Here is a 21326-nt window from a genome sequence, read left to right on the forward strand (position 1 = left end):
CACTTGTAATAAGTTTTTAACTGTACTGAAATTAAAACAATCGTTAATTCATCTTTTAGATCATTTATCTTCATCTATTCATGGAATATGTTGCATAACTGAAAGCACTACGGAATTTAATGAAGGATGACTGTTAGTCTGTTTACACATCTAACTCTCCACTTATCTGTTTGTTTACATTTATACCTGTCTGACAATATGTAGTTCATTACTAGGACTAAACAACTTTCCAGTGCTTCCAGGTTTTCAATGGTTTTATTACTTAAACCAGTTGATGATCTCAATAAAATTCAACAATCTTCACAACGTCATACTGATATTTATCCTAAAAGATATGAAACAGCACAGCTGATTAAGCCAAATGATCCTTACTAGTTAGCTTGTGAATGTTCCTTTATTAATTACATTACTAAATACTTTACTCTGTAATCAGTTCTAGAAACTGAGTTAACATTTTATAATAACAAGCAAATATAACATAAAACTTAGAAATAACATTAATTTAACGTACTATAAACTCAGAAATGCTTAGCAACATAAATCAAAACTAATCAACTAACATAGTCTAAAAGAGAGTAATGTTAATTGTAAATTTTAGTTTACTCTGAAGCAATCACAATTGATTGATCACTGGGTGGTGATCAATGTCATGTGTGTCAAGTCCTTCTTAGTACTGATCGAATAGCTCAGTGGTAACGTCTCTGACTGTGAAGCTGAGTAACACGGGATCGAATCCGTCAGGGAGCACCAGTTCCCTCAAGATTACACGTACACCTTGCTGATGAGTGCCAAGTAGCATGAAACCCGGGTCCAGGGTTTCCTGTTGACCACCTCCAACCACCATCTTATACTCTGAAGCAGTCAGAAACTTGGCAAGTAAAACTTTTTTAATAAATAAAATGTTCATTAAACATCAGTCTTAAAATATACCATTTTAAATGTTAAGTAATCTAAAGATAACTCACTTGCTGGGACACCTTGTCTAGATGCCTGAAGTGACTGTTTTTACGTAATCCTGGGAAGTTTCACCATACCATTTATCCTTGTTTTATTCATTACTGTTATACCTAGTGCGTTTGTGCCCAGTTTAATATATGGACGTGCTGGTTCCCGCCAATCACAGAGGAGTGAATTATCAATCAGAGCAGTGATACACAAAAGTCGTATGAGCAGTCTTGAGTACTTATCAGTCCTGCTTTCTACCTAGCCCAGGCAGTTAAGTCCAGTATACCAATAACAGCCTCTGCAATAGGAATCATTATTCTCAAACATACTGGGTTTATATACCAAACAAACTGACCATATCGTACCATAAAATGGAAAATAACATTTGTACAAGATATGGCCAAATGTGACTGTGAATAGGGGGAACAGCAGTCCATAGACTGGGGATAACTCAAGAATTGTAAATCGTATAGTAATAGTCTATAGGTCAAAATAAAGCTTATAATAAGAGGGACACGAATATGAATAGTTGAGTTACTTAACAATTATACAATAGGAAATATAAACATATCATATTGGTCCATAAATAGTTCTCAGAAGTTACCATTCATAAATCTTCACGGGATATAACAATTACTCTAATTTGAAAAAGAAAATGTTTTTTTTTACTTTAACATACAGAAATTATCCCACTACTTATCTAGTATAGGAGATTTGTTCGAAATATACTACATATGCCTATATACATACATATGTCTTTACTATTACATATATATATGAGGAATAACAGCGGTAGAATTTAATCAACTGTAAAATGAGTTCACTTAAGCGTTTATTTATCTCTTGTAAAAATAAACATTAGCAACAATAAAAATATACATACTACTTAAAGTCTTCTATTTGTATACAAGCAACAAAAAAAGGAAAGAAAAAAGAGAAGAAAAGAAAAAAAGAAAACATCACTTCATTTATGATAGTTAATATTGTATAAAATTGAGAGAAAAAATATATTAAAGAATTCAATTCAGATATGAGAATTCTTTATTCTCAAAAAAAAAAAATTACCTAGAAGAATAAGAATAATAAAATGACAAATGATCATTTATGCTTAATTAACTTTATATGATGATGATGAAGTAGCATCATCAACAAGTTCCCTTTATTGTTTATTCATTTATATAAAGCAATAATAATAATAATGTTCATTTATTAACAACATTTTGTGGATAATTTTAGTTATTCTAAAATGTCTCAATAACTATTTCATCATTATATCAATCTGATTATTAGATGATTGACAATTTCAACTTTATATAGTTGAGATCATGAGTCAATTGTAGCTAGACCAGTATGGAAAACCTGGAAGCACTGGACAGCCGTTTCATCCTATTGTAGGATTCCTCAACAGTGCGCATCCACGTTTCCGCCTCACGAGGTTCGAACCCAGTTTTGTTGTCCAGCTTGCGTCCAATGGGTTTTTCTGATTCCAAGTACTGCCGATTTGTATCTCCTCATTTCCATTGTTATTTGACTGGTCTTCCCGATCTCCCACATTGTCCGAACGTTCCATGTACTTATAAAAATTGTTGCTCTGGTTGTTAAAAGGGACATTAGTCTCGTGACTGACGAAGAATCTCGACTTCCATCCTGAGGCGTCATAATTCTTGCTTCAACTCCCAGGGCAGAGTTTAAATGGTTTAATTTGTTTAATCTGGTTGGCGTATTTTTACCAAGATTTTTTTCTACGGGATGGGGTTGCCGACCCCATGCTCAACCCTCCTCCTTTACCCGGGTTTGGGACCAGCAGTAACTCTAAAAAATCTACAGGAATTAAAGTAACTTAATTCTGAAAACTGTATAAATTCACGAAAAGGATTGTTTACATTTTCACTTGGTTTAGTAATATTTTTATGATTATTTATGTGTGAGATTGATCATCCAAAAAAATAAAAAGCGTTTAAAGAATTCCGTTAAGGAAATATAAAAGTTAGTTATTAAAACACTTGAAATTCCTGACGATTTCTTTAATGATATATAAATGTTAGATCTGTTACATGAAGTGCTAATGTATAGCTTCCTTTAAATGAATGAAAAATAAAACAAATGCTTCTTACATTAAAACGATTGAGAAAATTTGTAGCCCAAGTGATTTTTTTTGGTGGTGCCGAGTTCTCCAAGCTAGATGGATTAACTGCTGAAGCTGCTCTCTGGACGGTGTTAAATGGCGTTTTAATTTTGAGCTAACATTAGACGGGACTAATTTACATAAGTAGTGAAACTTTCCATAGTGATACAACATTTTTCATTATTTCTTTACCGAACTAAAAACAAGTGCTCCAGTTGATTAAATTTCTAAATAGTTGAATAAAACAAAGTTTCCCTTATTTGGATAATTTATAAAATCTCTCAAAGCTGTTTCTTATATGTTTGAAATTTCGGATACTAACTAACTAACAATTTTACTGTTTATATATACTTGAAATCATGAGTCAATTGAAGCTAGACCACCATGGAAAACCTGGAAGCACTGGACGACCGTTTCATCTTATTGTGGGACTCTTCAGCAGTGCGCATCCACGGTCAAGTACTTATTAATTGATAACTAATCACTTATAACCAACCGATCTCTAACATTTTCAAGTTCATTATTTAAAATAGTTACCGAAACTTTAATTTTAGATATATGACTATATTCATTTACCCTTATTTTTCATGTAGACAAATATAAAATATGACAGTAATTTTGACTATACTGTCTTCTTACACAACTCCATTATTCTCGATCGATTTTACATATAATCCTATTAAACATATTAAATATAAGCTTAAACATTTTCAAACGAGTTTAGTTTCTAATCAAAGTGGGTTAATACTGCTGTCAATAATTTAATAAAACACAAATGATCTGGATTTTATGATTATTATCATGTTATATTATGGTAGTAGCTATGATATATTTTTCTTCTTTACTTTATTAGTTTCTGTCTAAACATATACCTAGAAAATCAGTCATGTATAAATCCTCTAAAGAGTACTCACTCTCTCTAACTTTCTAATACGACCGTTATTTTAGAGAATTTGATAGAGAAAGTGGAGGTGAGTGAATACTACGACTAGAACTACTGGTCTATTTAGTTTGTGGGATTAGCAATTAGTTATCAAGGTCACTAGGCTAGTAATCGATGGGAACACTGAAATCTATGAATCCATATGAAGCAACATCTGTCTAATAATATACTGCTAAGAAAGTAAAAACTTATTCATTTAAAGTACACAAAGCTCGTGAAACTGGTAACATTTTATTTAATACATTTATGAGATATTAATTAATTGTTTAAGCAGAAAAAAACACGTTACATGCTGATGTTCCGATAGCTACAAATCCTTACAACTACAATTCATACCTGTTGAACAGGCTGGTGCCTATCTGGCTTCCGTAGTACAATTCATAACATGTTAAGCGTTTGAAGTAAGAGGTATTGGTTTCTATTTTTGGTCTGAACATCAATACTTAGGTGAAGAAACATCTAGCTGACTAGTTCCTAATAGGATGAAATGCACATCTAGATTGATTTGATTATATTTCTATGTATTATACTGTTCTGGTCCTTATTATTTGATAGAACTGTAGATAAAGTATTTGAGATACAAATGCTTATCTAAAATACTTTTCTAATTTACATGATCATTTATTTGATAAATAAATTAAATTACTCTCAACCGTTTTAGAAAATTATCAACTGGAGATAATACTACTTAATATTTAATGATAGTTCAATTACACACAAAAATAAAACCATAACTAGCGCATACTCAAGTTATCCAGCCTAGTTTGTATGCATGTTTCTTAGTTTCAAAAACATTAAGAAAAAAAAAGTCAAAAGGATTAGCATAGACTTTCCATAATCTTCTTGTATCATTCAAATTGTCATTCCTTTGTATACAAAAAAAACTATGTCTATCTATGCTAGAAAACATTCAGTAAACAATAATTTAAGTAAAAAGAAAAAAAAGAGAAAATAAAAATAATAAAAACCATTGGGAACAACACATATCATAAATGGCGGAATAAAAAAAGGAACATTATAAGAATAAAAGGTGGTGGAGATTAAAAGATTCATTTCATTTAAACAAATCAAAGAATTTTTTATTGTTGTTGTTGAATGAATAATAGGATAATGCGAATAAACCACCACCACCATGTGAATATTAATTAAAATCTATCTATCAAATGTAACATAAATGAGCGACTGTGTATTTAATGCTTATATATATATATATATATATATATATATATATATATGTGTGTGTGTTTGTGTTGGTGTGCAAGAGCTACAAGAAGATGCTTATCGACGAGTTCAAAAGTCATCTTCTTCTAGAATAAAAAAGATGAAACAGATTAAAATAAGTTCTATCAATGAAAGATATTTAAGATATTGTCTTTTGTCTAATAATCCATCCTTTTAAATTATATATATATATATATAACTTTTAATCTATTCTGTGTAGGGAACTGAAAAACTGTTTCGTTTGTCTAAATAATGTTGTTTTTCCCTTATTTCTTGTATACATGCATAGTATGATTTTGATGGGATGAAAAGTAAAAAAGAAAAATAGGACACAAAAAGCAAATAAATCATGTTAGTTAAATTTTTTTTAAATTGATATTGTTAATAATGAGAAGATTAGCAGAGTAAACTTGGGGGGGTTAACAAATTCGACAATAACTTCATGTTGAATAGACAATCATATGAGAAATTATTTCACATTAGACTATCATTTAAAAGTCTTTTTTATTCAGAAATTATATCTTTGGTAAGCGAAGATGGATAGTGGCTAGCAGTGGAATCCAGGACGCGCGTTTCGTCCTATTTGGGACTCGTCAGCTGGATGTACCTGCATCTCACAGTTGATGTTCACTCTGGGACTCGAACCCAGTACCCTCGCTTCAAACGCCATCGCGTTATCCACTCGGCCACTGGGTCTTGATAGCCACTTGCTTGTGCGATGGGGAAGATTCAAAAACAAGCAATACTAAATGAATTATATCTTTGTTTCTTTTATAGGTTTTTAGTTATTGTCATAGTTGAAATCATGAGTCAGTTGAAATTAGACCACCATGGAAAACCTGGAAGCACTGGATGGCCGTTTTGTCCTATTATAGGACTCCTCACCCCCTCTGATCTATTAGTTATTGGTTGATATTATATGTTTTAATTGTAATTTTGTATCGAATTCAATTTGTTAGGTTCGTAGTTATAGTCACTCAGTACTTAAATTCCTTGTGATGTATGCGTCAATTTTAAAATCTCTGTGTGAAATTGTTTGGTTATTATATTAACAAATAAATGATTCTTTACGATGCAATAGTCTCATTAGATGGATACTTGAACACATACTTAGATTTTTGAAAATTATGCATATGTATATCACCAACGTAAATGATCTATGTCGAATTCTTGTAGGTCTACCTGAGTTAGACGGGAATGGTTTGATCAAAAGCTAATGTCGAAATCACACCTCGCAGTCATCACCTAATGTGGATTACCCCTTCGTTGTACTAAGGTACTACTGTAGTGTGGTCTACTTATATCCACACAAGTAGTATATGGTGATGGTCAGACATAGAATGTATTTTGGTAGAAGATCGATAAAGACCGAACAGAAATGAAGCGCATTCGGTATGAAAATGCATAAACAATGAAATCAGAGAAGACGGACTGATATTTGCCACTGACGATACATATGTTTGCCTTTTATTGCAGCTGGTGATTTTTCGGAGATAAGACTGTGCCTCATGCATCGATGGAGTTTTTAATGGCTAATAAATATCCCGCATAGAAACTTGACTTTCCACACATAATGCTTAGATTTCATACTAACATATATTTCATAAATGTTATTTAATCAAAATTAAAATAATACCTTATGTATTTCAGGCAAGCTTCTAGATGCAGTGACTGTAGTTGTTTAAACTTTCCTCTTCTAGTTTCGATCCCAAGATTGTATTAATCTAAAGTTTTTGTTACTGCTGATTACTGTTTGTCGATTTCCCGAATAAAAGTGCTTTGTGTGTGTCCACTGGGTCGCCAACATACTTTTTCTTTTGTTCTTCTCTGTTAAATTGCATTACATTCTGGCCACTGTGCATGCTCCCCGTGATACTGGACACAAATCGCTACATGGTAGGCAACCTGGTTTTTTTTTTTACCAAAGTAAGTGTAAGTTGGCTATAATTTGGATTTTTAAAAAGTTCGAAATCAATGAAAATATCGATTATAAAACCACAAAGTGAATTTTAACCGTTTCTTAATCAAATTAGGTAACACGCGTGCTCTCTAAGGCAGATTGTGTTGAATTACATGATGTCGTTCATTGAGCGATAATGTGTATAATGAAGCGTGCTGTAAGAATAGGAATTACCATACTCAAGCGATTTGCACTTCTTAAACTTTCCTGCTTTCTTACTCAACAAAATTACTATTTTCGATCCAAAGGATCTGCCCTGAGCTTAACGTTCAGAGGATAACATTTTCTTTTCGAGTTTCATCCTAGTCAGTAATTAACTACGGTTTTACCTCAGTCTTATATACGGCTTTTACGACTTTTTACGACCAAGCTAGTTCCACTGCATCTCAAATATTTACACTACCCTTTTCTATGCGTTTTATGCATTTCGCATGTATTTATTTTTTTTATGATCATAAACTTTGATGGAATTCTTTTAACAACTTATATTTCACCATGATGACTAAGATATTATGTAAGGGGCCTTGATGATGGTTTGCTGTCACTTATAGTGTGCAGTGTGATAACTGAAAAAATTTAGTTTCATGAGATATGCACAGACCTTACAGTAACTTCTCACAACAGACACAGTAAGTCATATTGCAAGTGGACATGTGGCACATGTAACATGAATTCTGAGGATTTGATAAACAATTTCATCATTTCCCTGACAGGTCAGCTCGAGAAGCTGTCAGCAACTCTGAAAAAAGACAGTCCTGAAACAGAAAAATAAACAAAGATACTTAATGAGGTGAAGGAGAGAGTGTTCGGAAACATTGGTGTTGATGAAAAAAGCACCAACACTAATGAGGATGTGTTGAAACTAGACATCACCGTAACATTGACGGTGTTCAACTCTCTCTACAAACCTTCGTCCCCCAGCACAAACTCTTCAAGTGAAATTCTAGTTCTTTAAGCTTCTACTGTAGGCGACTGGACCTCGACCAACAGGATGACAAGGAATCAATCACTAGGAAAAATCCTGAACAACCTAGGTTTTGTAAAAAAAATGAGTTAATGAATTGGCAAGGTTGTTCAACTAACCAATAAAAACCACGGGAATCAGGACTGAATCCGACTGCCAAACAAAAAGAACTCGGACCTCGACATATGTGAAATCCTAGGAAAACGATCACCCCACCCGATGATTCCCTTTTAATCAAGAACCCTAAAGGAAGGTCTGACCTTCCTCTTAGTCTGCAGTATCAAAGGGACAGAGTAATTAAGGAAGAGTTAAGCAGAAAGCTCAAACTTCCTAAAATTGACCTGTCAATGGTTACACGGGCTACCCTGTGAAAAGATGCCAAACACCAGAATCATCCAAGACTCCTTTATGTAATTTTCACTAACACCATTGGTATACAGTGTTCTGCCAGATAGTCACTTGCTGAAGTCAGAAGGAGATGTAAGGATACTGCTTGGTATGCTGTGTTTTGAGAGCAATCTTATCGGGAAAATCCCAAAAGAGTCTCGCGAGAGGTCCTTTCGTGAAAGAGATTTTATTGCGCAGGATGATTCAGAAAACATGGACCCTGACCATACAAACTATTATATTCTAGAGAGGAGGTTCACAAAGAATTGTTTGAAGCTTAAGGGCATATTGACTCAAAACGTGGTGCGGCTAGACAAGAAGGATGGAGATTCGAGAACCCGACTAATGAATCTAACCTTCCCATCCTCTTAAACAGCCGCTACCTCACTCAGAGCATTCTGTGTCAATAGACGCCGGTTACTAACTGAGATCCATATGCACCAGCATCATCCACTTGATGATAAGATTGTGCACGAAAGCAGATTGAGACCGATCATTCTACTTGTGGACTGTCAAGAACAGGTAAAACATATGCAAGGGACAGGGACTATCCACACGGGATACCCTGTGAAGATAGGTTGCCTGTCCATTCACATAAGGCTCGCTCGGATAAACAATAAGGGTAAGCTAATCAGTTTTAAACTGAAAGCATCAAAAGCTGCAACTTTACAGAACGAAATGTAAAAGTTGAATGAACCAAGTATCGCTAATAGTACTCATTCGGTGGAAATACCTGCCAAAACGGGCATTTCAAATTACGGACAGAGAGCTAGCAATATCCGACACGTCATTGTTTTGCGACGACAGAGAAATAGGAATGGGAGAGTAGCAACTCATTGACTACGATCTTGCTTGGTAGCGCACCGGGCGTACTCCAAAGGGTTTATCAACCTTGATGAATCTGTATGATGCTCAGTGAGATTGTTCAACACCTCGAGATTTCTATTTACTGTCATCTACAGGGAGCCCACTGCGTACATCTAGTACGACAGTTGTATTCTGGAGGCATTATCTCGTTATATTTGTTTTGAATATACTCATGTCCTAATTTTAGGAGACATTAATCTCCCGAAAGTCAATTTTGCTGAACGTACGTACATAGGAGGTGACAGCTCTAATGAAACTCAGTCCTTCAACCCTACTGAAGATTCGGGATTATTTGAAAATATGAAGTAATAAACTCGGCAGTGAAAAAGTCGAACGCCGTCAAGTTAGGATATTATAGTTACAAACGAAGAATTCCTAATTGACAACCTCTTAATCTCCGATCCACTGGGGAAAAATACTCACGATATCAAGGCCTTCAACTTCACCAGAGAAACTGAGCTAAAACACCCTATTAACAGCATGGGTTGAAATTGCGAACGGTTGGATGCGTCAGCCTTACAGGGCAATCTACAGCAGGTGGACTAGGAAGTGAAACTTCAACTTGATGTGGACGTTCAATGGAATTTGTACTGCACTCAATGGGCAATTATCTTCTCTTATTTATCCGGAAACACGTGTGATATCACTGCTTCAACTTCATGACTAGAGGCAACATTAGTTCCTAAAGTATGGTCGAAGTGTGTCAAAAGAAGCTTTGAGCTTTGATTTGACTTTGTCAAAAGATGCTTGACATTCTGGTGACCACTGCCAAGGTTTATCTTTTGATAGTAATACATTCAGGGGACCTGTCACTTCATGCATTTCAGGCAGGAATGTGCTGTAATGACTGATTAGCCCCACGAAAGATCTTAATGAAGCAATATCAGTTGGTAAGGGCATCTTCTGAATGGCTTCGATGTTGGAAGGGTCCGGTCGGCAACTGTTCTTATCTAAGATGAGACCAAGGTATTTGATCAAATGCATGAAGAAGATACACTTTTCTTCAAGTAGTCGGAAACCATGTTCCGACACTCGGTTAAGAACTTGATGTAGTCGATCAGAAAGTTCACTGTCAGCTGAACCCACAACTATGATATCATCTAGATAATCTGATGTACCAAGTGTACCTGTTAGCATCGTATCCATTATTTGCTGAGATGGGGGTTGCGGTCCTGATGCTAAGTGGTAGACGGGTGTATTGAAATAACCCTTAATGAGCGGTATTGTTCATAAGCTCTCTACTATCTTCATCTACTTCCACCTGCAGATGGGCATCGGAGAGGTCTACTCTCGCGAAAAATGTTCCACCATTAGGCTCGGCAAACAGGTCTTCAGGAACTGGTAACAGATACTGATGTACGTCCAGTGAAGCATTTAAACCAGTTGAGAACGACACATATGAGTATAGTTCCTTTGGCCTTCTCAATCACTACAATCGGTGCTGCCCATGCAGAGTAGTTGAGTGATTAGATTACACTAGCTTGTTGCAAGCGATTGAGTTCCTGATCGACTAGTTCAAGAGCGGCATACGGTACAGAACGTCTCGGAAGAAAAATAGGTTCGGCATCTGGTTTCACTTGTAAGTGAGCTTTCATCTTGGTACAGTGGCCAAGCCTATTCTGAAAAACAGAGGTAAACTTTGTCTTCAGTTCTTCTAGTAACATATCACCTGTCTTCTTTGCAAGTACTGAAGTGTCCAATGATGAACATGACACATTGCAGACACTGTTAATGGGTATATCCATTATTCCATGTTTTACTAACATATCTAGACCAAGGAGATCAAGGTTTGACCTTTCAGTTAGATAGCATGTTCCTTTATAGTTAGTTGCATTGAAGGAAAATTCATCGACTAGTTTTAGTACACCTCCTTATGTGTTTTCATCCGTTTTCTTCGATGGTTTCATTGGCGGCTTTCCCAGCAGGTTATAAGTTTCTCTGGACACTAGGGTGATATCTGGTACCGTGTCAACTTAAGGACTAGCTAATATGCCGTTTATCTGGATGGTTACATACTTTTTCTGGATGTCATAGTCTGTTTGAAAGGCGGCTACCAGAGAAAGAGATTTAATCACTGCTGATTTCTCCACATATCTAGGACGCTTATACTTCTTCCTGGGCCGGGACTTACAATCCGGTGGACAACGACCTTCTTTATGTCCACGTCTGTTGCACATCTGATATTTATGCTTCTTAAATGAACAGAACCGTACATAATGCCAATCGCCGCATAACCAACAGGCATCCGTTGGTTTGTTATGAGTTTTATTCGGCTTCTGACTTTTTAACCTAGTCATAGCATTTACACTACTGAAGGTTAAATTAGAATTTACCTGTTCAATTAACTGATTGTCGTGTCTGATGTTTTGTAGTCGTTTACACTCATCTGTCAATGTCTTGAGTGTGACGTTTGGGTCTTGATCCAAACGAGTTAGAAGTCTGGTTCTAATTTCACCATCTTGTGGTAACGGGAGGGCATTGGTGAATATTAGGCATTTAAATTGATCTGTCAATGAGAGTAACTTGAACTGTCCACAATCTCTATTGACGACGTCTGCTAGAGTACCATATTCATCGGCTTCTCGTTTCACCAAATTTAGACAGTGGCTTTGAATACTAAACAACGAGGAGGATTCACTGAATCTCACTGACAACTGAGTTACTATGTCCTCGAAACTGAATTCTCGAGATAACTTTGGCAATGTATGATCAGCATGACATGTATGTTCATTGCTTCTCGACTTACATATCATCAATCGAGTCTTCCATGCGTCATCTTGTTCGCAGAATTTTATTCTAAATGTATCTTCTCAATGCTTGAACCACGTGACAGAGGTATTTACGCTTTCTGAGTCATAAGTGAATTCTGGGATACTGCTAGCAACTGCACCACAAAAAGTACTTGAAATATCATGTGAATTCGAGTAGTGAATGTTAAACTGTGGAGTCACAGTCTACAACAACCGCATTTGCGCATCAAGTTGCGCTCGCTGTCGTTTAAGTATCCGGTTGAGCTGGCCATCTGATATCGGCATGCTGAATGTGTTTTCCTTTTTCCCTGTCGCCACTGTTATAACTTCTCTTATTACGACCTAGCTATTCCTATTGCTTAGTATTCTTGGACACCAGTTCGCTCGACAAGTCCCCGAATCAGAACACGTTGAACAGGAAAGGAATAATATCCCCAATAACAGGGGGTAGATGAAGTAAGAAGCGCAATGAGAAATACGTTAGTATATCTATAGTTTTTACATGGGATGATTCTAGAGTCTTCTCCCAGTATAAACTAGTGCTGATTGGTCATTAACATCAGATAAGGCTGATCGGTAAGTTTGTCTCCAATCCTAAAAGCTTATCTCCTTATTCAGTCTCTCTTCGACAAGCCGATCGGTAGGTCCTAATAGCCCAGCCAATGATGACGGTGACGCCGTCAACCTTTTGGAAGAACGGTACGTTCAACAGTTTCGACTGTCAAATAATAACTACATTGATGAGATCCTCACCTGAATTGGTGTACCGGGAACTGCAGCATCTAAATATGAACACATCCTGGCTTGGATGCGGTTCACTTTGCTATACATTTGCGAAGCTGGAAGCTGGCACCTTTAACGCCAAATTTTCAAAAGAAGTCAACTCAGTGAACCTTCAGGCAACAGTCCAGTAGTGCATCTCTCATTACCTTCAAAAATTACGGAGTCAGTGTTAGAAGTCGCTCTATGCGACTATCTGTAACCTATAAACGTTTTTCGTAAATACAGTACAATCTCAGGAAGGGTCACTTTCGTATAGGTAACATGCTGACCATGGTGGACAGATGGATAGGGGGGGCTTAGAGTTGTATACCTTGACTTCTCAATAGCTGTAGATAGGGTCAGCAATATACGTCTCATCAATAATCTCAAACTGTTAAGTATCAAGTCACCGGTAGTTGATTGACTTCATATCGAAATGATAGACATTTTAGGATCAGAGTAAACATCACTATTTCTCACGCTGTGGAATATTCTAGTGAGGTCCTACAATGTTCCGCAGTGGGACCTCTTCTCATTTTAATTGATGTGAATATCCTTCCTCAGCGAGTATTGTCAGAACTATTACTTTCAACTGACGATGTGAAGCTCTTTATGGACGTTTATAACCAAGATGATAAGCTGACTCGACTTCAAAGTTGGGCAAACAACAATGGACTTAGTTTTTTTACATCAAAGTGTAAAGCAGTCTATCTTAGACGTGCCGCAGACTATGAATGCTGCACAGATTATTACTCTCTTGTGTTATCCCAAGTTGGGAACGGTCTAGGAGTCTTGGTACTCTATGATCTGGAATCTTACGCTGTAAAAAAGTATTTTACTTGTAACTTTGCAGTGCATTTTCGGCCAGTTTGATGGTAGAAATTTCCGTTTGACCTTTGACAATTTTATTTGACCCCATTTAGAGTATGGGAATATCGTGTTTCCTCCCGTACTCCAAAAGGACAAAAATACAATGGAACGTATCCAGTGGTGAGCCAGGAAATCAGTCACATGATTCGAACTCAGGTCTTCCGAAGAGCAAGTGAAGCCACTAAATGTCCACTAAATGTCAAAGTTTAGGCGTCCAAGAAGTGAACTTGTAACGACTTATGACATCCTAAACACTTCTGGACACCCTCTTAAACATCTACTTAGGCTCAGTCGTCGAAAAAACCGTAAAGATTAACACCCGGAACATAGCATAATGGACTGTATGCATACCTTTTACTCTTTACGAGTAGTCGAATCCTGGAATTCGCTGCCGACGGAGTCCTTCAAAAGAAAACTTGACATAATTTTACGGACTGAAGACAGCATTGCCCTATATTTTACTAATAATTCTCTTTTAAAAGTTAGATATACCCAGGTTCATACCTAGAAGCATCGGTGATGTACTGCTACTAGATAAAGGAGCCCGTTACCCAAGGATTCTATTACATCAAGAACAATTTGAACCATTTGATTTTGAACCCTTTCATACTCTCACTGTGGATTTCCAACCTAAGTCCCTCAAGTTTGTAAGCGAGAAGATCACAAAGTATTGCAATGTAGTTGGTGTCAGGTCGTGCTAAAAGTCCCGACCCTATTTCATAGAACTAACTAAAAACTCAACTCCGCCTGTAGCTCCTCCGGGGGCTACCACCGGTCCCGAGCCCGGGTAAAGGAGGAGGGTTGGGCAAGGGGTTAGCGGCCCCATTCCGTAGAAAACCAGCTCGCTAAAAAAACACCAACCAGAAAAAATTATTCAAACCATTTAAACTCTGCCCTGGGAGTAGAAGAAATAATTTTGACGTCTCATGATGAAAGCCGAGTTCCTTCGGAAGTCATGAGACCGATGCACCTTCTTACAACTAGAGCGACAATTTTTATAGGTACATGGAATGTCCGGACAATGTGGGAGACTGGAACAGTCTTCCAAATCGCTGCACAAATGAGAAAATACAACCTGGAGGTGCTTGGAATCAGTGAAACACATGGGACTCAAGTTGGACAACAACGACTATCTTCAGGTGAACTTCTGTTATACTCCGGTCATGAAGAAGAAAATGCCTCACATACACAAGGAGTTGCATTGATGCTGTCCAGAAAAGCACAAAATGCACTTATTGGATGGGAATCTCGTGGACCAAGGATCATCAAAGCCTCCTTCAAAACAAAGAGAGAGGGCATTACAATGAACATCATCCAATGCTATGCGCCTACCAACGACTATGATGAAGACGCTAAAGACCAATTCCACGATAGGCTGCAGTCGATCTTCGAGAAGTGCCCAACCAAGGACCTGACCATTGTGATGGGAGATTTCAATGCCAAGGTTGGAAAGGACAACACTGGATACGAAGACGTTATGGGACGACATGGACTGGGAGAAAGGAACGAAAATGGTGAGAGATTTGCAAACCTATGTGCCTTCAATAAACTGGTCATATGTGGCACCATATTCCCACACAAAGCCACTTGGATTTCACCGGATCACATTACACAGAATCAAATCCACCATATCTGCTTCAACAAAGAGTTCAGGAGGACGATGGAGGATGTGAGAACCAGTAGAGGAGCTGATATAGCATCCGATCATCATTTGCTAATCACCAAGATGAAACTAAAAATAAGATGAACTGGATAACGGCGCGGACAACATCACAAAAGTTTAATACGGCCTTTCTTCGAGATGTTGACAAACTCAGCAAATTCAACATAGCCCTCAGCAACAGGTTCCAGGCATTTCATGATCTACTCAATGGAGAGGGAACTACCATGGAGAGCAATTGGAAAGGTATGAAGGATTCAATCGTTTCAACATGTCAGGAGGTTCTGGGCCAAAAGAAGCACCATCACAAGGAATGGATCACTGTTGGTACACTGGATAAAATTGAAGAAAGGAGGAACAAGAAGACAGCAATCAATATCAGTCGAACAAGAGCAGAAAAAGCCAAAACACAAGCCGAATACACAGAGGCGAACAAGCAAGTGGAGAGGAGCATCAGAACCGACAAACGTAAATATGTGGAAGATTTAGCAATGACAGCGGAAAAGGCTGCAAGAGAGGGAAACATGAGACAACTGTATGATACAACAAAGAAACTTGCTGGAAATTACCGTAAGCCAGAAAGACCAGTGAAAAGCAAGAAAGGCGAAGTAATCACCGACATTGAAGAACAACGAAACAGGTGGATAGAACACTTCAAAGAACTCTTGAATCGACCAGGTCCACTGAACCCACCCAACATTGAAGCAGCACCCACAGACCTCCCGATCGATTTTGGCCCACCAACAATTGAAGAGATAAGCATGGCCATTAGACAAATCAAGAGTGGCAAAGCAGCGGGACCAGACAACATCCCGGCAAGGCACTGAAAGCAAATATAGCAGCAACTGCAAAGATACTCCACATCCTCTTCAGTAACATTTGGGATGAAGAACAAGTACCAATAGACTGGAAAAAAGGACTTCTGATCAAGATACCAAAGAAAGGTGATCTCAGCAAGTGCGACAACTACAGGGGCATCACTCTTCTCTCAATACCAGGAAAAGTCTTCAACAGAGCATTGTTAAACAGGATTAAGGATTACGTGGACGCCCAACTTCGAGATCAACAAGCTGGATTTCGTAAGGATAGATCGTGTACAGACCAAATCGCAACTCTACGTATCATTGTGGAACAATCAATCGAATGGAATTCATCACAGTACATCAACTTCATCGACTACGAGAAGGCATTTGATAGCGTGGACAGGACAACACTATGGAGGCTTCTTCGACACTACGGCGTGCCTGAGAAGATAGTCAATATCATACGGAACTCCTATGATGGACTAAACTGCCAAATCGTCCACGGAGGACAACTCACCGACTCATTCGAGGTAAAGACCGGTGTTAGACAAGGTTGCTTACTCTCACCCGTTCTCTTTCTCCTGGTGATCGACTGGATCATGAGGTCGTCAACATCTGGAGGAAAGCACGGGCTACAGTGGACAGGCAGGATGCAGCTTGACGATTTAGACTTCGCGGATGATCTGGCTCTTCTATCACAAACGCAACAACAAATGCAGAAGAAAACGACCAGTGTAGCAGCAGCCTCAGCAACAGTAGGTCTCAATATAAACAAAGGGAAAAGCAAGACTCTCCGATACAATACAATATGCACCAATCAAATTACACTTGACGGAGAAGCTTTGGAGGATGTGGAAACCTTTACATATCTGGGCAGCATCATTGATGAACACGGTGGATCAGATGGAAATGTGAGGGCGCGGATCGGCAAAGCAAGAGCAGCATATTTACAACTGAAAAACATCTGGAGCTCAAAACAATTTTCAATCAACACCAAGATCAGAATTTCCAATACAAATGTCAAGACAGTTCTACTGTATGGAGCAGAGACGTGGAGAACTACGAAAGCCATCATCCAGAAGATACAAGTGTTTATTAACAGCTGTCTATGCAAGATTCTTCGGACTCGATGGCCAGACACAATCAGCAACATTCTACTGTGGGATACAACAAACCAGATTCCAGCGGAGGAAGAAATCAGGAAGAAGCGCTGAAAGTGGATTGGGCACACTTTGAGGAAATCACTCGATTGCGTCGCAAGACGAGCCCTCACATGGAATCCTGAAGGTCAAATGAGACGAGGAAGACCAAGGAGAATATTACGCCGAAAAATAGAGACAGACATGAGAAGAATGAACAAAAAATGGATAGAACTAGAAAAGAAGGCCCAGAACAGAGTGGGTTGGAGAATGCTGGTCGGCGGCCTATGCTCCATTGGGAGTAACAGGCTTAAGTAAGCAAGTAAGTAAGTAACTAAAAACTCCAGTTTAACCCTTGCTTCCTAACTCCTATCCTTCTTCATCATAGCTGATGTCCGTTGGTGACTAAAGTTTTATGTAGTTATATCCCTAAATTCCAATATTAGTGCAACCTCTAACATGGATGTATATCTATAAACTTTCCGTGTCTGTGGACACCCCTCGTTCTACCCATAGAAGAAACCAAATTAGCAGTGAATAAGTGTTTATTTTTAGATCTTGGAAGATGTTGTCGACCATGAGGTTACCCTTTCAAACACATAAATCTTTTCAACATTCAACATAAAATAGTGGGAAGTAAAACTCCTTAGAAAACAAGGAAATGGGTGAAAACTTGGGCTTTAATATCCTTAGATGTTTGAGGCCAACTCTTAACCAATCAATTCAAGTTGCTACAAACTCGCCCCTTTTTATTATATCGGGTAGTCTGACTTTGGAATGCTAATCATTACGATCAAAGTTATTATTACTCTGTTGTTTCGTCACTTCGCATTGTGTCATATATTTTTTGTAGCTAGGCAGTGGTTTTTGAGTGCCTCATAAATAGCCAAGGTCGTCTATCCATCATTCATTTACCAAAGCACTCAGAAAAAATAGTTATTACATCACATTTACCTATTTAATAATTAAACAAGTGATGGAGGTTCTATATTGTTGTTTAACCCCATCCATCCTATCGTACTAAAGCAACATTCAAAATCCCTATGTACCTCAGTACTGAACCCCACTGGGAACTCGATAACCTCCAAGATAGTAGAGGGAGGCCATTTTTACTCTGATTTTTAATGAAAGAAACAAAATTTCTTAGGTTATAAAAGGCTGGTGGCACTACACCTTTGTGATGTCAAAGATCATGGAACTCTTGATTAGTGATTAAGTGAGGGGATAAGAAGTTGTCCGTCTATCAGCTGCGAATTGAGAATATCTCATCTCTGTTTGGGAGATTCGGGGTTTGTTTTTATGCGTTTTCCAGCTAAAATCTAAACCTATTCATGCAAGTTTAGTTTAACTCTACACAAGTGATTGATGTCTCCATCCAACGATTGTAGCGTACATGTTTTTGTGTGGCCTGATTTTCCACCACTAACTCCTAACGGGTACACTAATTAAAAGGAACTTCTTGAAGAGTCAGTGTGCTTTTTGGCGATGACCAATAACTAATTGATTTCATCAGGTTCCAGTATGCTGACAAATCGAACACACTGAAATTAATATAATGTCTCCAGAGTGATTAAGCAGTTCGTGCAGTCAGAATCGTTGAAATATTTTTTGTTTCCGTGTTCTATGCACACTGAAGTTATCCAAATACTTTTTACTTGATGAATGAATCATAAATTTAGAGTTTCATATGTGGCTCGTTAGAATAGCACAGTTAGTTGGTGGCTAACACAGGAAGTCTATTGTGGTGTCGGTTCATAGTCATACGATCTTCGAAGCTGAACACGAGATAGCTGAGAAAACTCACATTCACCACTAAAAACGGAGAGTCAGTAATGGTGAACGCGGGACAATTTATGGGAATGGCATGTCTCGGACATGCAGGCATGCTCACTCTATGTAACCTCTCACTTTTTGTATTGAGTATACTACTCTCTTCCCAGCCCAAACGTCTTCAAAAGTGCTATTTGTTATGTTGCTGATTATCACAATAAGAAGAGTTAGTGTAGACTATGGTACAACTTACATATAAGATCTGATAGATTAGGTAGACACATCATGACAAATCTATAATTTTGGGATTAGGTCCATTATGGTAGCAAGAATCAATATACTAATATCTGTAGCCAGCCTATATAAACACTAAATGTACGTGATTAGCAAAGAGCAAACCTTGAAATATAAGTACCGTCGGTTCTTTTCTTTCCACGTCAGCTAGCATAATTCATTAAGAGTGAGAAAAGTAGTACGAAGTAACGCACGCCATTAAGACAGATTATTCAAGGTAGAGAGAACAAACCGAATAGGCTGCCACTAGACCTATCCCTGATTCGGATTATCACAAAAAGACACAAGGATAAACAAATTACTAGCACGACAACAACGCACAGAGAATTAATAATTACTATATGACTCGTCAACTAGAGGTATATGAACCCCAGAGTTGATATTTACTCCGGGACTAGAACACAGTTTCGTTCGCTACCGAAGCTGATGCGGTCGTGAGGCCTTTTTACATGACGAGACAATTAGGTTGGAAGTAAATTGTAAGAAGTCAGGTCCATTATTCAACCAAATATCTCACACAAATACGTCTTTTATTTATCTTCTACATCTGAAGAACTAACATGGGCAAATGGCTGACCTCTAAATTTGTTTAACAAGGAATCAAAACATATAAATTATAAGTTGAGAATAAAATACTTCTAAATGGTAGCGAATCTGGCAATGAGTAAACCTTTGCTAATAAAAGCCTTTACGAACTAGTTTATTATACTACATATGTTGGAAGTTGAAACTTATTAAATGACTGATTGTGCGTGAGTTTTGGCGGTTAGTCGGTCGCGCGTTTTATCAAGGATGGCATGTTGACTTTTGATTTCATCATTTTAGTTTGTAGGCTAAAAGGACGAAGAAAGTTGGCATAGTTGGAAAGTATGGTGTTCGATACGGTGCTTCTCTCAGGAAGACCATCAAAAAGATAGAAATCAGCCAGCATGCTAAATACAACTGCAATTTTTGTGGGAAGGTAATTTGTGAAAGCTCTTGCCTATTTATCCTTTAGGATTCGTTGAAAAGAAAAGCAGCTGGCATATGGGAATGCAAGGCGTGTAAAAAAGTAGTAGCTGGTGGCGCTTATGTTTGCAGGTATGTAATTTCACCTCATTTGACTAGTTTTGTAGTACAACGGCCGCGACAACAATTCGGGCTGCTATCAGGCGCTTGCGTGATGCCCACGAATCATAAACTATGTTTTAAAAAAATATAGTTGGTCTGCTACCTAAATATATTTTTGACTTAAAGCCGCTAGTTGAGTAACTCCCGGTTTATTCGTGTTTATATTGATGGGCAGTTGATAATTTTGTCGGCCATCAGACGTATCCAATAGTGTTAGTCATTTGATGTTCCTGTCATTATAGTAGTCGGAGCTGCTTCTTGGAGTCGTGCAGTTTTATCATACATATAGCCTTAAGTAAATGTATTATGTATAAATCTCGGTTCAAAATACAAAAATTAGGTACCACTTTACTAAGTTGCTTGCAAGTGAATCGACTGAAATATAAATTCAGCATGTGCATCTACCCAATCCTTTCTGATCACTGATGGTAAGCTAAACATAATCATTTAGTGTCTCCTAGTATGCGCTGTTATTGCCCATTCAATGTCACCGCTATATTCCAACTAATTTGATTACCAAGTTTGTCTTTCACGAAATTACTCATGTTGGCTACTATAGTTAGTCAAGTAACACTTAAACTCTTGTGGCCCACCGGCATTTTGTTACTTGTAAAGTACTAAATGTTGCAAGTTTTCTATTAGAATTGTCACATGTTTTCAAAGCTGAATGCTTTTGTGTTTAGCTCGTGTTAACCCGCTTTATGAAGGAAAACGGCAGCTCCTTGTGCTTATCCGAAATAGTTTAGTCCAAGTTAA

The 21326-nt window shown here is 37.7% G+C and overlaps 1 protein-coding gene and 1 non-coding gene across 2 annotated transcripts; one reads left to right on the forward strand and one right to left on the reverse strand.

Annotated features, from left to right (window-relative positions):
* Nucleotides 1-5859: 5859 nt before the first annotated feature.
* Smp_tRNA_01937_Pseudo_TTG.1.1 lies at nucleotides 5860-5930 on the reverse strand. Its single transcript has one exon. It is a non-coding gene (tRNA).
* Nucleotides 5931-20257: 14327 nt separating this feature from the next.
* Smp_105320 (putative ribosomal protein smL37a) lies at nucleotides 20258-20701 on the forward strand (the record flags this gene model as incomplete). Its single annotated transcript, XM_018792937.1, is given in 4 exon segments — nucleotides 20258-20284; nucleotides 20293-20421; nucleotides 20458-20540; nucleotides 20576-20701. Coding segments are annotated over 4 exon segments (303 nt in total). The 3' UTR covers nucleotides 20640-20701.
* Nucleotides 20702-21326: the final 625 nt, after the last annotated feature.

The sequence above is a fragment of the Schistosoma mansoni genome, chromosome 1 (genome assembly GCF_000237925.1).
Source record: "Schistosoma mansoni strain Puerto Rico chromosome 1, complete genome".
In the NCBI taxonomy this organism is placed as follows: Eukaryota; Metazoa; Platyhelminthes; class Trematoda; order Strigeidida; family Schistosomatidae; genus Schistosoma; species Schistosoma mansoni.